The 13,236-nt window shown below is 33.4% G+C and overlaps 2 protein-coding genes across 4 annotated transcripts; one reads left to right on the forward strand and one right to left on the reverse strand.

Moving 5' to 3' along the window:
• Nucleotides 1–767: 767 nt before the first annotated feature.
• Nucleotides 768–5,109, forward strand: LOC132275906 (protein NDL1-like). Of its 3 annotated transcripts, none has more exons than XM_059777098.1 (11): nucleotides 768–974; nucleotides 2,751–2,850; nucleotides 2,950–3,047; nucleotides 3,179–3,267; nucleotides 3,512–3,572; nucleotides 3,657–3,743; nucleotides 3,828–3,905; nucleotides 3,997–4,062; nucleotides 4,210–4,265; nucleotides 4,398–4,533; nucleotides 4,796–5,109. In XM_059777098.1, exons 1-11 carry the CDS (start codon nucleotides 915–917, stop codon nucleotides 5,048–5,050), a joined length of 1,086 nt encoding a protein of 361 aa, XP_059633081.1. In that variant the 5' UTR covers nucleotides 768–914; the 3' UTR covers nucleotides 5,051–5,109. The 3 variants fall into 3 exon arrangements, with proteins under 3 accessions (XP_059633081.1, XP_059633083.1, XP_059633082.1); XM_059777100.1 differs by having other exon boundaries at nucleotides 769–974; nucleotides 2,554–2,850; XM_059777099.1 differs by having other exon boundaries at nucleotides 769–974; nucleotides 4,006–4,062.
• Nucleotides 5,110–5,479: 370 nt separating this feature from the next.
• On the reverse strand, nucleotides 5,480–9,524 carry LOC132275904 (protein EFFECTOR OF TRANSCRIPTION 2). The gene is made up of 3 exons (XM_059777097.1): nucleotides 9,246–9,524; nucleotides 8,099–8,458; nucleotides 5,480–7,061 (listed from the first exon to the last, which is right to left on the reverse strand). Exons 1-3 carry the CDS (start codon nucleotides 9,327–9,329, stop codon nucleotides 5,715–5,717), a joined length of 1,791 nt encoding a protein of 596 aa, XP_059633080.1. The 5' UTR covers nucleotides 9,330–9,524; the 3' UTR covers nucleotides 5,480–5,714.
• Nucleotides 9,525–13,236: the final 3,712 nt, after the last annotated feature.

Below are 13,236 nucleotides of genomic sequence, written 5' to 3' on the forward strand. Positions count from 1 at the left end.
ATAATAGAATAGGAAATAAAGGAGGGGATAGTGTTGATCTATTATTTTTTGTATTGGACAAATAAAGAGAGATGATAAAGAAACAGCTGGTAAAAATTATTGATTATAATTGTTACCAAATATTAGAGAGAGTGAAAAAAAAAAAAAAATTATTTTTATAATTGTTACCAAACATGAGAGAGAGAGAGTGAAAAATGATTTTATTTTTATAGAGAAGTATATTTGTGTGGAGTCACAACATTGCCATTAAACACAACTTGATATTGCAAGTATATTTCTAGTCGCAATGTTGCAACTAACTTGATATTTTTTTTCATTTATGAAATGATAAAGAGAAAACAATATTTAATTAAAAAATATATCTTTCTTTTCTACTTTTTCTGTTTTTTATAAAAAAAAAAAAAATTGTAAATTAAACATATTTTAATACTACTATATTACTAGATGCTATTAGGACTATAGGGAAAAGGCAACTAGCGGAAATCCAAGGTGTGACCCCTCCACATTGAACAAAGAAAATCAAAATGTGTTTTTATAGAATGTGGTATGATACTGTATTTGGTAGCAAAATTTGTTTGGTTTGGGTGTGCCAAGTGTCGGTCACTAACCATGGTTAAATTTTGACCAGAGTCAAAGGTTTACTGCTGTTTTACTACGGAAGATTCGCACACATAGCTTGTGTGAGAAATAGAATAGCGTCGGTGGAGGTAACTGCAGGTTATTTTACAGTTAGATACACAATACATCATACTATATATATATATATATATATAATAAATACATGAAGGAGGGAGGGAGAGAGAGTCGCTTCTTATATAAGCCAAAGCTCGGCCTATATTTCTCGAAGAAGAAAGAAATTTAGAAAGAAAAATAATCAGAGAGAGAGAGGAGAGAGAGAGAGAGGGGCCTTGGCCATGGCAGAGTTCAACGATTCCGTGACTGTTGATGTGGAAACAATCTATCTTGGCGGAAAGGTTGGGTACTGTTTTCATACGCATTTACACACACATATACACATATATTTACGTTCATATATTGATTTTCTTATATATATATACATGATTGATCATTCAAAATGTCATGCATTTCTTGTTCCTTTTTAAGAACGGATATTTCGTCAATACATTTCCGAATGGTTTGTCTGGTTGCGAGAAAATGTTGCTTAAGTGAAAATATACAAGTTTGATTCTTTTGGTGTTCTATTGCTTTGCATTCTTCTCAGTTTCTGAATCTGTTCTTACATAAGTTTTTGAATTAGGAAGTCTTGTAATAAAAGATCTTGCTGACTTCTGTATTTTTTATTTTATATATATACCCATTTAGAACCTCTAATTCTTTCCTTCTTAGAAGCTATTCTCATCTCCAATTTAAAGCAAGTTTTTTTATTTTTATTCATTTTTATTTTTTATTTTTTTATAAAAAAAATAAAATAAAATAAAATTTGTAATCTTACAAATTTTCCATGTTCGACAATCCTTTTCCGTTTAGATTTTCATTGGTATTTTTTTAATTCTCTCTCTAATTTCTCTATCTTGTTGAATATATGTTTTTTTCATTTACTTCTACAATTACTTCTGTGTGTTTGCAACACTGAAGAAATTAAGGTTGCTTTAAATGCTATGTGTTATGTTGTTTTGGTTTCTAAGATAATGAAAAAAACTGACCTGGCTTATGTCAAATTTTTAATTCCTTTCTTTCCCAGCTTTCCTTAGCAACACTCACAGAATCCATATATATGAATTAGCAAATAATATCTTTCATTAACTTTCCAAAAAAAAAAAATTATCTTTCATTCTTTTTTTCCTTTATATATATATATATATATATATATATATATATATTTGGTGGGGTAGGTAAATTCATTCTCTTTTGTTGTTGTCTTCTGATTCCTTATTGTTATTGGTGTAATTTCTCAATCATGAACTGACCTTTACCAATACTTTTTAATTTCGTGTTTCAATTTATTTATAATGAACACAGAGTGGCTGTTACTTTATTGTCCTGGCTTTATTTGTTGTAATCGTTATTTTAGTAGTGCATCTTTCATGGTCACCTTATTTATATCCGATTCCATACTACTCTTTTAAACTTTCTCTCTTTAAGAATTCAATGATTGAAATCTAGAAATCCTTCTTTGTTTGATCATCTTTTACAAATTTATTCTAAATTGATATAGCAAGTTGGCTCAAAAAAGGGTCAGTTCATACTGGTTAGGGTTTGGTTAATTGTGTTCGGGTTGTAATCTTGTCGACCCAAAATGTCATGCTAATTAAGCGTGTTTGTGTTTGACTTGCCAACTCATTTATAACTCGGTTAGACTTGTTTAACTACATGTGTGGTGTTCGTGTTAGAAATGCATAGTTTAACTAAACGGTTCAGGTTAATTTGTGTTCATGTTAAAACTGACCTATTTAACTAAACGTGTCGTGTTCATGTTAGAAATGACCCAAATAATATGAAAGTTTAACTAAACGTGTCGTGTCATGTCGTGTCAGGTCTTGACCCATTTATTAAACCGGTTATGCATATCATATTGTGTTGTGTTTGTATCAGGTTCCTTGACACGAGTAATAATTGTGTCTTCTCTGTGTGTTGATCCATATAACAAGGTATGATCAATATCATGACAAGACATGAATACGACACAGACATCACAAATTCTATCCCTACATATACAACCCTTTTTTTGTTATTTTATTTTGAGCATGGTGATTTCTTCATAATGTTCTTTATTTAATTGCTTTTTGCAGGAACATATTATACGAACTGGCTATGGTTCTGTGTCTGTAATTGTGTATGGAGACCAAAACAAGCCAGCACTGGTTACCTATCCTGATTTAGCTTTAAATCGTAAGTTAAACCTGTTCTTTACCATATAAAATGACTATTTTCTCATTGATGTTTCAATCTAATAAACATCATTGCTCGACTATGTAACCTTTTGAGCAGATATGTCTTGTTTCCAAGGATTGTTCTTTTGTCCTGAAGCAGCTTCTTTGTTGCTCCACAACTTCTGTATTTATCATATCAGTCCTCCCGGCCACGAGGTCTGTAAACCATTTTAATTTCTACATTTGTGTCATACATTTTTTGTTTTTGAACCGTATTATGCATCTTTCTACTGAATGCTATTATTCACATATGTTTTATTCTGGGACTTCCACAAGTGTTCTTGCAGTTGGGAGCTGCAGCAATTTGCCCTGATGACCCTGTGCCTTCTGTCGACGACCTAACAGATCAAATTTTTGAGGTTCTCAACTATTTTCGGTAATAAAAATACAATAGTTTTTATTTATCCCTGGCATCTTCTTCAATTGTTGATGTCTGATGCTTTTATGGATTGGTTTTAAGACCCAAAACAATATACTGTTGGCAAGAACAGGATATGAAAAGACATTTTTTAGTTATTGAATATGTTTTGTCACTCTTTTACTTTCTTTTTATATTAAAAAAAATTAAACGATGAGATTTGTCTATGTATCTGATGGCATGTTTTATGTCACTTGTTCAGGCTTGGTGCAGTGATGTGTATGGGGGTAACCGCGGGTGCTTACATCCTTACCCTTTTTGCTGTACGATTTTTTTTCTGTAATGTTGTCGCTTGATGCTTTAAAATTATATCAATCATTGTTTATTAATCAATGTTTGTGTTACAGATGAAGTATAGGGATAGGGTTCTTGGTTTGATACTGGTATCTCCTCTATGCAGAGCACCCTCTTGGACTGAGTGGTTGTATAATAAGGTGCCTTTTCATTCCTTTTGTCATTTCTATACAGAAAAAAAAAAAAAAAAAAAAAGGTTAATATTATTTATAATCTGTACGTAGGTGATGTCAAACTTGCTATATTTCTATGGCATGTGTGGTTTGCTGAAGGAGTGTTTGCTTCACCGGTACTTCAGCAAGGTGTGCTAGAACTAGCAACTTATTCTTTTTCCGATTTTGTCTCACAATTTTTTTATACATTGATTAGGTTTAGTGATGAGATTGCTATAAGTTGTGGCAGGAAGTTCGCGGTAGTGCAGAAGTCCCAGATTCAGATATAGTTCGAGCATGCAGAAGAGTTAGTTTTTGTTTACTCTTGTTCTTTTAACTGCAATCTCACTAGAATCTAGTTTTTATGTTTTCTTCTTCTTCCCCCCTACCCCCACTAAAAAGTTCAGGTAAGAGACATATGTTCTGATTTTTATGATGATGTTTGTTTCTTCAGTTGCTGGATGAACGGCAGAGCATAAATGTTCTACGGTTTCTTCAAGCAATCAATAGGTAAAGACCGAGTCAGAGAATGCTCCTTGTATCACTTTTTGTATGCATAGTGCATATTTCATAGATGAGTTCCTTGGTTTTGAAGAATGTGAAACAATCTACTTCTTGTAACTTTATTTTGCTAACTTACAGGAGACCTGACATTACTGAAGGATTGAAGAGATTAAAATGTCGGACACTTGTATTTGTTGGAGAGAACTCTCCTTTCCATTCTGAAGCTCTCCACATGACCTCAAATCTGAATAGACGATATAGTGCTTTAGTCGAGGTATGGATACCATAATTATGCAAGGATGTTTTATATTGTCCCGGAAGAAGAACTGCTAACATTGCTACACAGATTGCTTTATCTACACTTGTTTTTGAGATATTTTCCCATTTAATATGTTGAAAATGATTTTTCTTCACAATGTAAAGCGTTACCGTACATCACCAAGAGACACTATGCTAAAATATATGAATGCTTAGTGCGTACTGTATTCGGTATACGTGGATAAATGTGTAGCTTACGGGAGCATGGATTTCTGCAGGTGCAGGGTTGTGGATCAATGGTAACAGAAGAGCAACCACACGCAATGTTGATACCCATGGAGTACTTCCTTATGGGGTATGGATTGCAGAAGCCATGTAAGTTCAGTGGCAGCCCTAGGAGTCCCCTCAGCCCATCTTGTGTTTCCCCGGATCTACTCTCTCCAGAAAGCATGGGGTTGAAGCTAAAGCCCATAAGAACCCGAGTTTCGCCTCACATTTCAGTCCACAGTGATAATACTGGATACAGTATTTAAGTTTGTGATTCGATGAGTTCATACTCTTTTTCTTCTTCCTTTTTTTTTTTTTTTTTTTTGGAGATTGGTTAAGTAGGTTAGGTTTAGTTGTAAAAAAAGGGTTGGAATTTTTAAATGGATATAGGGAGGGAGACTTGAATTTATTCATTTGTTGTCAGTCATAAGTCATTGAGTTGTAGTTGTATATCTTAGAAGATACATATGATTTATGATGATGGTGACTTGTAATAATATAACAGAGGTGTTGACCCTGAATCATGTAATAAGATGGAGCTTCCCAAATTTAATATATCTCTTTACTGTCATTATATTTGATTATTCATTATATTTGATTATTTGTTACAGTTGTAGTCCATGAGAGGAACCCCAAATATTTGGGGTGGAACTTTTTCATATGGTGAAGCCAGCAGCATGTTTAATAGTTGTACATGATGAAGATACAGTGCATAGGAACACTGTAATTGAAGTTAATGGCATTATAAATTTTATATCTCCACTTTCAATGACAATTAAGCTACAACATTATCTGATAGGTAGATGAAGAAACCCTCCTAAAACAACAAACTACAAAATATACAAACAAATGCCTCAGCTGATAAAAGGAAACAAACCAATGCCTTAATATGTTTACACAAACATTCTGCTCTTTCTGGCACTTTTCCCGCTAGAAATAATAGCTAGGAGCGGCTCTCATACCCTTATGTTGCTGACACCTTTTCCTTCCATGAACTGGCATTCTCCTACAGACGGAACCATTCTGTAATGCAGCACCACATATATGTGATAAAAATTCTTGAGTGTCATAAGTTGAAATGAAACTGTTTGACGCGGAACTATTCACCTTCATGCCCTTATGCTGCCAACACCTTTTTGCCCCTTCAGCTGGTTGCCTTCTACAAAAGGATCCATTGACTAAGGTTGCACCGCAAGTAGCAGTCCTACACGAGACTGATTGGGGAGAGGCATTGTTATACTTGCAGTCATTGGAAGCACTGATTCCTGAACTTGTTGCGTACATGCCAATTTTATCTTCCACTTCCTTAGAGGAACCATTAACCTTCATGCCTTTATGTTGCCAACACCTTTTTCTATCTTCAACTGGTTGCCTTTTGCAAAAGGAACCATTGGCTAAGGGTGCTCCACAAGTGGAAGAGTCCCCATTGAGAGCATTTCTAGATGAGACTGATCCAGGAGAGATATTATCGTACTTCTGGTCATTATAAGCACTGATACCTGAACCATCATACACGCTGGATATACCTGTTGCTGATGATTTAGGCATGGAATCCTTAACCCTCATCCCTTTGTGTTCCTCACACCTCTTGCGTCCTGCAACAGGTTGTCTTGTGCAGAAAGTTCCATTTTCTAAGTCCACACCACAAATAGTACCATACTCCTTGTTGGCAACTGACTTCTCTAAGAAAACATCAGGCCGCCGTGTGCCCGTTTTATGTGTTTCAGGGGAGACCTGCTCATTTTCATTAGGACAAGTGCTGGATTCCAAAACCGGGCCACGTACATAATGCTGTTTCACTTCTGTAATCAGCTTTGACATGGAACCATTAATTTTCATACCTTTGTGCTCAGCACACCTTTTTCTTCCTTCAACTGGTGGCCTTCCACAAACAGATCCATGACCCAAGGCCACCCCACAAATATTAGCATGGTCATCATTAACATGAAATCTCATCGAAACTAGTTTAGGATGAGATCTGCCAAATTTGAAAATTTGAGGAAAGAGATCATTGTTCTCTGAATTAGTATATATTGTGGATCCATTCTCCAAAACAAGGGGCTCGCATGCTTTGATTCTAACACCCACTTGCTTTTGAAAGAAAGTTTGAAGCTTCCTAGTAATAGCAGGAAGCTGGATAGTGCCCAAACTACTTCGATTAAGCTTTTGGAGGATATCATCATGGCGACGTGCACCATTACTGCCTTTGTTCCATGCATAATCAAATTTGTCAAGCAGCTGAGTTTCTGTTTTCTCAGCATCCCTTTTATTGTTCATCTGTTCAACATTGGCGAAAAGGAATGAAAACAATAATCGAGGACTTCCAAAATATAAGCCAAAAATTATTTGCAAGCCAGCTTGCATGCATAAATACTGGGAAGCGCATAACCCCAGGACAGGCAAGCATCAGCAGTAAGTTTTACATCATATGTAGTAATACCCAAATGAATACAATGATCTCTTCAGCCAACTCATTACACCTGAATTTTTAGAAGACAGTAGGAACTACATATATATGATATGCCGAATTCATGAATAATATCTGTTTCCAATAGCATTACTGTGACTGCTCATTTGCCACTGTAATGAAAATTTTGTTTAAAATAAAACTAAAAAGAAAAAAATAAAATAAACAATTGAACCCTTAAAATTTTCAACATCAAAGGAGTTGGTTTACTTTCCCTTTAAAGGATTTTTGGGGGTGGGGAAGGGGGGTTTTTGTCCCTATGGTGACTTGAAGCTTCAACTTTTCACTTTGAAAGGTGAGAAAATACCAAAGCATTTGGTGGTGGTAACTATAGCATGTATGAAGAAAAGGCTGTCACAATTGTATGTCCCCAAATCAGTTTTCTCATATATAATGTTGTTTGTCTCTTAATCTTGAAAAGAAAATTTCTAATTTAGCAAAAGAATCAACATTCAGCAACAACTAATTAAGTCATATGCAATTGGACAGCAAGCCATTAGAAGTCTAAATGCAGAGAGCAATCACAAAGAATTAAGAAAGAGAATAGAATAAAAAACAGAACAGTGTTAATGTGGACATGAAATCATCACTGCGGCATTAAAAAAGAAAAAAATAAAAAGATAGAAGATAAAAAGCCTTAATCTGAACATGACATCATCAGTGTCCTTGGATCCTAGAAGATTCATCTGTCCTATTTCTAATATTTTATCTAGCTTTGTGAACTCATAGTTTACATGAATTAACTCTATTCTTAGATAAAATTTAAATCACCTACTAAAAGTGATAAATAAAACCGGAGCAGTCCAACAAATTAAAGCAATACAAAAATGGAAAATAAAATACTCACGGGGGCCCATCTATACACAATGGGGAAGCCTCTTGAGAATATTTCAGTGAACAACCCAGGCCCTTTCCGGACAGAATCTCTCAGCTCACCAGTTGAGCTGCCATTCTCCAAATGAGCACCTGCTTGGCCATAACACTGGAGTCTAGTCCTAACATTCTCAGCTTGTCCAACGTAAACGGTAATTATACGGTTTTGGTCAAGCTTGCTAATCGTACGCCCTGAGCGACTGTGTGATACAGCTATCCCGAGCTCATAGATTCCTGGACAAGAAGCACAATTTGGGAGGTTGTGAACCCTGTATCTCGCCGCTCCTTCCTTCCCCAGTTTATGGTCTTCCCAATCAGAAGGCCCAATGAGAATCTGAACAAAGCAACGCAAAAAAAGTGCCCCAATGAATCACATTGTACCATATGGAATGTATCAATTTATGATCCAAAAGTACTTCCCAATTGCAGATGTTAGTCTGTGTAAATGCTTTGCACACTCATTATAAACCAGTAAGTTAAGAGAGAAGGTGCACAGGCAATAAAGTGATGAAGTCAACTGCCAAGGGCCACAACTTCTTTCTAAAGGTAGTCCTAACATCTACAGACTAATTACAGCGTCAAATCTAATTACAAAACTACGTTCTCATATATATACAGAGTTGATCTCTTGCTCCCTGCCCTACAAGAAGCTTTATCCGCGACTTAATTTATGGCCCTCGGATTCATCTATTGGCTATATTCCAATACCACATAAATGTGTCTGTGTATGTGTGTGTATATACACACATCACCTATGTAAAATTGCATATGTAAGATGCTAAGTTAAAAAGGTATAAACCCCCAAATTGCATTTTCAAGTGGTGCATTGCTCCTAAAGTAGTATGCAACAAAGAAATAATCTTCCTGGATAAGACCAGTTTGCAAAATTTTTATTGAATCCAACTCAAGAACTTGTCTTACTCAGTTAGGTTACCCAACACCTTCCCTTTTACTCAGAGAAAAATTTCAGTTCAATTTCCATAAATTACAAAAAGTACACTTAATCAATCATTCCAACAATTTCCAAATCAACCGATTCAAAGGTTCAGATCATTCTCAGACAATAGGGCAAGAAAAAACAGCAACCATATTCAACTTAAAAGATAGAAAAGAAGGCATACCTTCCAATCGGAGAAAGCAGAGTCGTGTTTGGTGCGCTTATACTTTTCCCTCTTCAATCTGGTGGAGACGACGACAGTCGCCATTGCTGCGACTCCCCTGATAGAAAACGACCGTTACTTGCGCCGTTTATATCTGGCCCTCGTTAACTTTTTTGAAAAGACTAATTTACCCTGGTTTCGGTAGCTTGACTCCGAGTATGGCCCTACTAAAGTAAAATTATTGATGTTGGGGTGGTGAGTGCGTGGACTCCAACTCATCACTGTTTTGTTTTGGTTGTTTTTTTTTTTTTTTTTTTTTTTTTTCAAGTAGGAAAGTTTTTTTTTTTTGGATTGTAAAGCAAACCCACACACTTTTTTACCTACATAGGGGTTCGAATCCCTCCCCTCTTCTTTGAAGATGGGGAGGAAAGTTAGTGGGTGCAAAGGCTGGACCTTTTTAAAATGACAACAGGTAACAACTCAATTGTTCAGTTACGAAGGTGTTTGCTTTAAACCTGTAGGTTGAGTCACAGTTTTAAATGTAAGAATCTATTTTTTATTTTTTATTTTTTTAAAAAAATTACTTTTCTTAACAAGCTAACTTTTTGATAAAATTTTCTTTAAAAAGAACACAGGAATTTTCTCTCTCTTTTTTTTTAAAAGAAAGTTTTATAATTTATAATAATACCCTTTTTATATAAAAATTATTTTTTCCTTTTATTCACTTCCTGTATTTTTACTTTCTACTATTACTTTTCATTTGCTAAAAACAATTGTTTTTACTTTTTAGTTAGCAATTTACTCTCAGAATTGTAAAGAATGAGATAGTACTACACATAATAACAACTTTAAGTATAATTTAAATAAAGGATACAACACATTACAACGAAGACCTGAAACTCTTATAACAACAACGTAAATACTTATGAAACCATAATGTAGATAAATACTCACACAACATATTTATTTTAATAACACAAAACTTTTAAATCGAGAATATAATACATTCTCGATTTAATATTGCATTCTTAATTTAATTGCACTAAAATAATACTAGACCTAAATGTGTAATAGAAGATGGCAAGGAATCTATCTGATCATTAAAGAAAAAGGGCAGGGCGGCAAAAGCTTATATATTTTGTCAATGTGATGTTAAAGTGACCTCTAAAGCTTTATTCATTACCCATCAATTTTATGTACTTCAACTTGGCCATTGCATGCAAAAAAAGCTTGTATGTTCTTATCATATCTTTATCCCAAAATTTAATTCCCAAATGAATTTTTTATTTTATTTTATATCAAATGATTATGGAGTAAATTGACTAAACTGAACATAGATATAAATGCTCTGAATTAGGACAAACACAAAAGTTTGCCATGAAATGAGTGACACAAAGACTAGACTCCAAAGTAATTCCATGATTTAGATTCCCACCTATCAGATTATACCAATGTTGCACACATAGCTACAAAGTTGAGGAAGGCCCACTTGTAATCTCGGCCCCATCTATTGGGCTTTTACATGCACTAACTTCAATAATGAATATTTATGGCCCTAAAAAGCACAAATACGATGCAAAATATGGACACATATATGAAATATGAATCTGATATGATTCAAAATATCGGTACAAAAAATGAATCTGATACGATAATATGATAATTTTTTAAAAAAAAAACAAAAAAAAAGAAAAAGAAATACGACAATAAAAAATAATTAGGCAAATTTTATTGACACCCTGTGTTTGGATTAAAAACAGTCATCTACAACTTAAGAATTTTTGGGACATAAATGAACAAAGACACCTCAATCATAATAAAAGTACATACTTAACCTTTGACTTTTGAATTGACCCACGTGAATTATTAAATTACCTTTATAACCTCCTATTTATTGATCAACATGGCCCACAAGAAGAAAAAAATAAATATGATTTTATTGTGACATGTTTTTTTTTATTTTGTGAAAGAAAAATGTGACATGTTGTATAAGTAATGTTTCAGTAAACACTAAGAAATAAAAAGATTAATTTGTTGTGATTACTTGAAGGTGATATTTAATATATTACTACGAAATAATAAAAAAAAAATATTTAAAAAACATATTTCTTACTTTTTGATGTGGAAAGTAAGAGTTTTGTATTCCCCCATTAAAAATTATTGGCTTCGCCCCTGTTTGTATGCATATGGCATTGGCAGCTACAGTGGTTGAGTTTTTTTTTTTCGCTTAGGGTCATTTTGGTCAAATAAAAGGACTTATAAATATTACTATTATACTTTAATGATTTAAATGGGTCAATTCAGAGGTCAAATGTCAATTACATACTCTTATCATGGTTGAGGTAGTGTTGTTTAAGTTTGCAAAGTTAGAGTCAATTGGATTACACTTTTTCTAAGTTGCATTTACCTATCTTTATTGCAAACGGTATGAATGCAAAAAATATTATGAATCTAAATACAGTCAGTAATATAACATAAAAACTCATTTCACAATACATAAAACAAGCATCACTAATTATCACATAATAAAATTTAAATTTTTTCTTAACAATTATATTATGTTATTATTATTAAAAAAGTTGCATTTTAATATTCAAATTTGTTAAAATGTATCATAAAACGTATGAGAAATATCGAATATATCTAAAAAAAATATATAAGAAGTATCTAACACATATTCACAAATATCGTAAAATATTGATCATGTATTGATTGTGGATACCAGCGTAACCAATACATGATCGGCTGTTTATCAAACGAGGACACCCTTATTTAGAGTTGCTTTTAATATTATGGTTGAAATTAAGTTTTGAAGCTTCTCACTAATGGTGGGTGTACCATGCCCAAATGGCACTTGAAATGTTGCAGAGGACGAAAAGAAAAGTAGTTTATTGAAGATGGGCAATATTCTATTCTCAGAACTAGACAATTGAATGAACACAACAATTATTATGAAAATATATGTATGACATTGACTCATGGTGGTGGCCTTGACCAGACAGACTGCCATTATTAAGTGCATGTTGCAGTTATTAAATGCAACAATCAATTAATCATTAACATTAAATATAAGATCAAACAGCATTAAATAAATAATAAAAATTCAAATTAAATTTATGTTGTGTACATGAAGTAAATTCTTCCTTGTGACTTGTGACAACTTAAGACTGAAATTGACCGCACCAACAAGAGATCGAACATTGACATTATTGCACAGAAATAAAATGAAAATTGGTGAAAATTGATTATCGAACAATTTGATTTTTTTATTTTTTTAAAAAATAATATTATATTTTGAGTGATTGAAAAACAAAGAGAGCCACCATACTTATGAATTTTGAGACGCAATGCGTTCAAAATCATATACCTATGAATTTTGAGACGCAATGCGTTCAAAATCATACTTCTAAAAATCGAAAAATTAAAATGTAAAGTGATCTGAAAAAAGAATTGCCTAGTTTGATGAAAATAATATTAAACTTTGATTGATTTAGATGCAATACTTAAAAACCAAAATCATATAATTTGAAAACAGAAAAAACAAAGTGGAGAGTGAGAGAAGAGAGAATGGGATTGACATTGCTACGAGGGAAAGAATTGCGTCCACCATTAAAAAAAAAAAAAAAAAAAAAACCGCACAAAATGGAGCCATATTTCAAGGAAAATAAAAGGTGGGGGTTGAGGGCAATAGGTCCACGTTTCCCCATTATGAATATGATAAACAGATTATATAATAGATTATATATATATATAAAGAGTGAAATTGACCACACCAACAATTCAGAAATAAAATGAGTCCTTTTTTTTGTTTTTTTTTTTTTTTTTGCAGTCCTTGGTTGGTTGGTCATGGCAGTGAAAAAGACTGGATAAAATGTGGCGGGGTCATGCGTAACACAAATGTTTTCCTGAACATTTTGGGATTTGATTCCTATTTATTTGGAGTTTAAGTCTTAATTATTAATTTTTTATTAAATAATGTAGGAGAGTGGCCCACTTGACTAGTAAAAGTTCT

The sequence above is a fragment of the Cornus florida genome, unplaced genomic scaffold (assembly GCF_030987335.1).
Source record: "Cornus florida cultivar Cherokee Brave unplaced genomic scaffold, ASM3098733v1 CherokeeBrave_3.0.0_Hap2_Chr10, whole genome shotgun sequence".
Lineage (NCBI taxonomy): Eukaryota > Viridiplantae > Streptophyta > Magnoliopsida > Cornales > Cornaceae > Cornus > Cornus florida.

Bases quoted from the DNA above. Each gene is read 5' to 3' on its own strand.
- LOC132275906 (XM_059777098.1), top strand. From the start codon at position 915: ATGGCAGAGTTCAACGATTCCGTGACTGTTGATGTGGAAACAATCTAT. The intron at 2,851-2,949 runs GTAAGTTAAACC...CCTTTTGAGCAG, and splicing joins TCCTGATTTAGCTTTAAATC to ATATGTCTTGTTTCCAAGGA. The intron at 3,744-3,827 runs GTGCCTTTTCAT...ATCTGTACGTAG, and splicing joins CTGAGTGGTTGTATAATAAG to GTGATGTCAAACTTGCTATA.
- LOC132275904 (XM_059777097.1), bottom strand. From the start codon at position 9,329: ATGGCGACTGTCGTCGTCTCCACCAGATTGAAGAGGGAAAAGTATAAG. The intron at 8,459-9,245 runs GTATGCCTTCTT...TGCTTTGTTCAG, and splicing joins CTGCTTTCTCCGATTGGAAG to ATTCTCATTGGGCCTTCTGA. The intron at 7,062-8,098 runs GTGAGTATTTTA...AATGTTGAACAG, and splicing joins TTGTGTATAGATGGGCCCCC to ATGAACAATAAAAGGGATGC.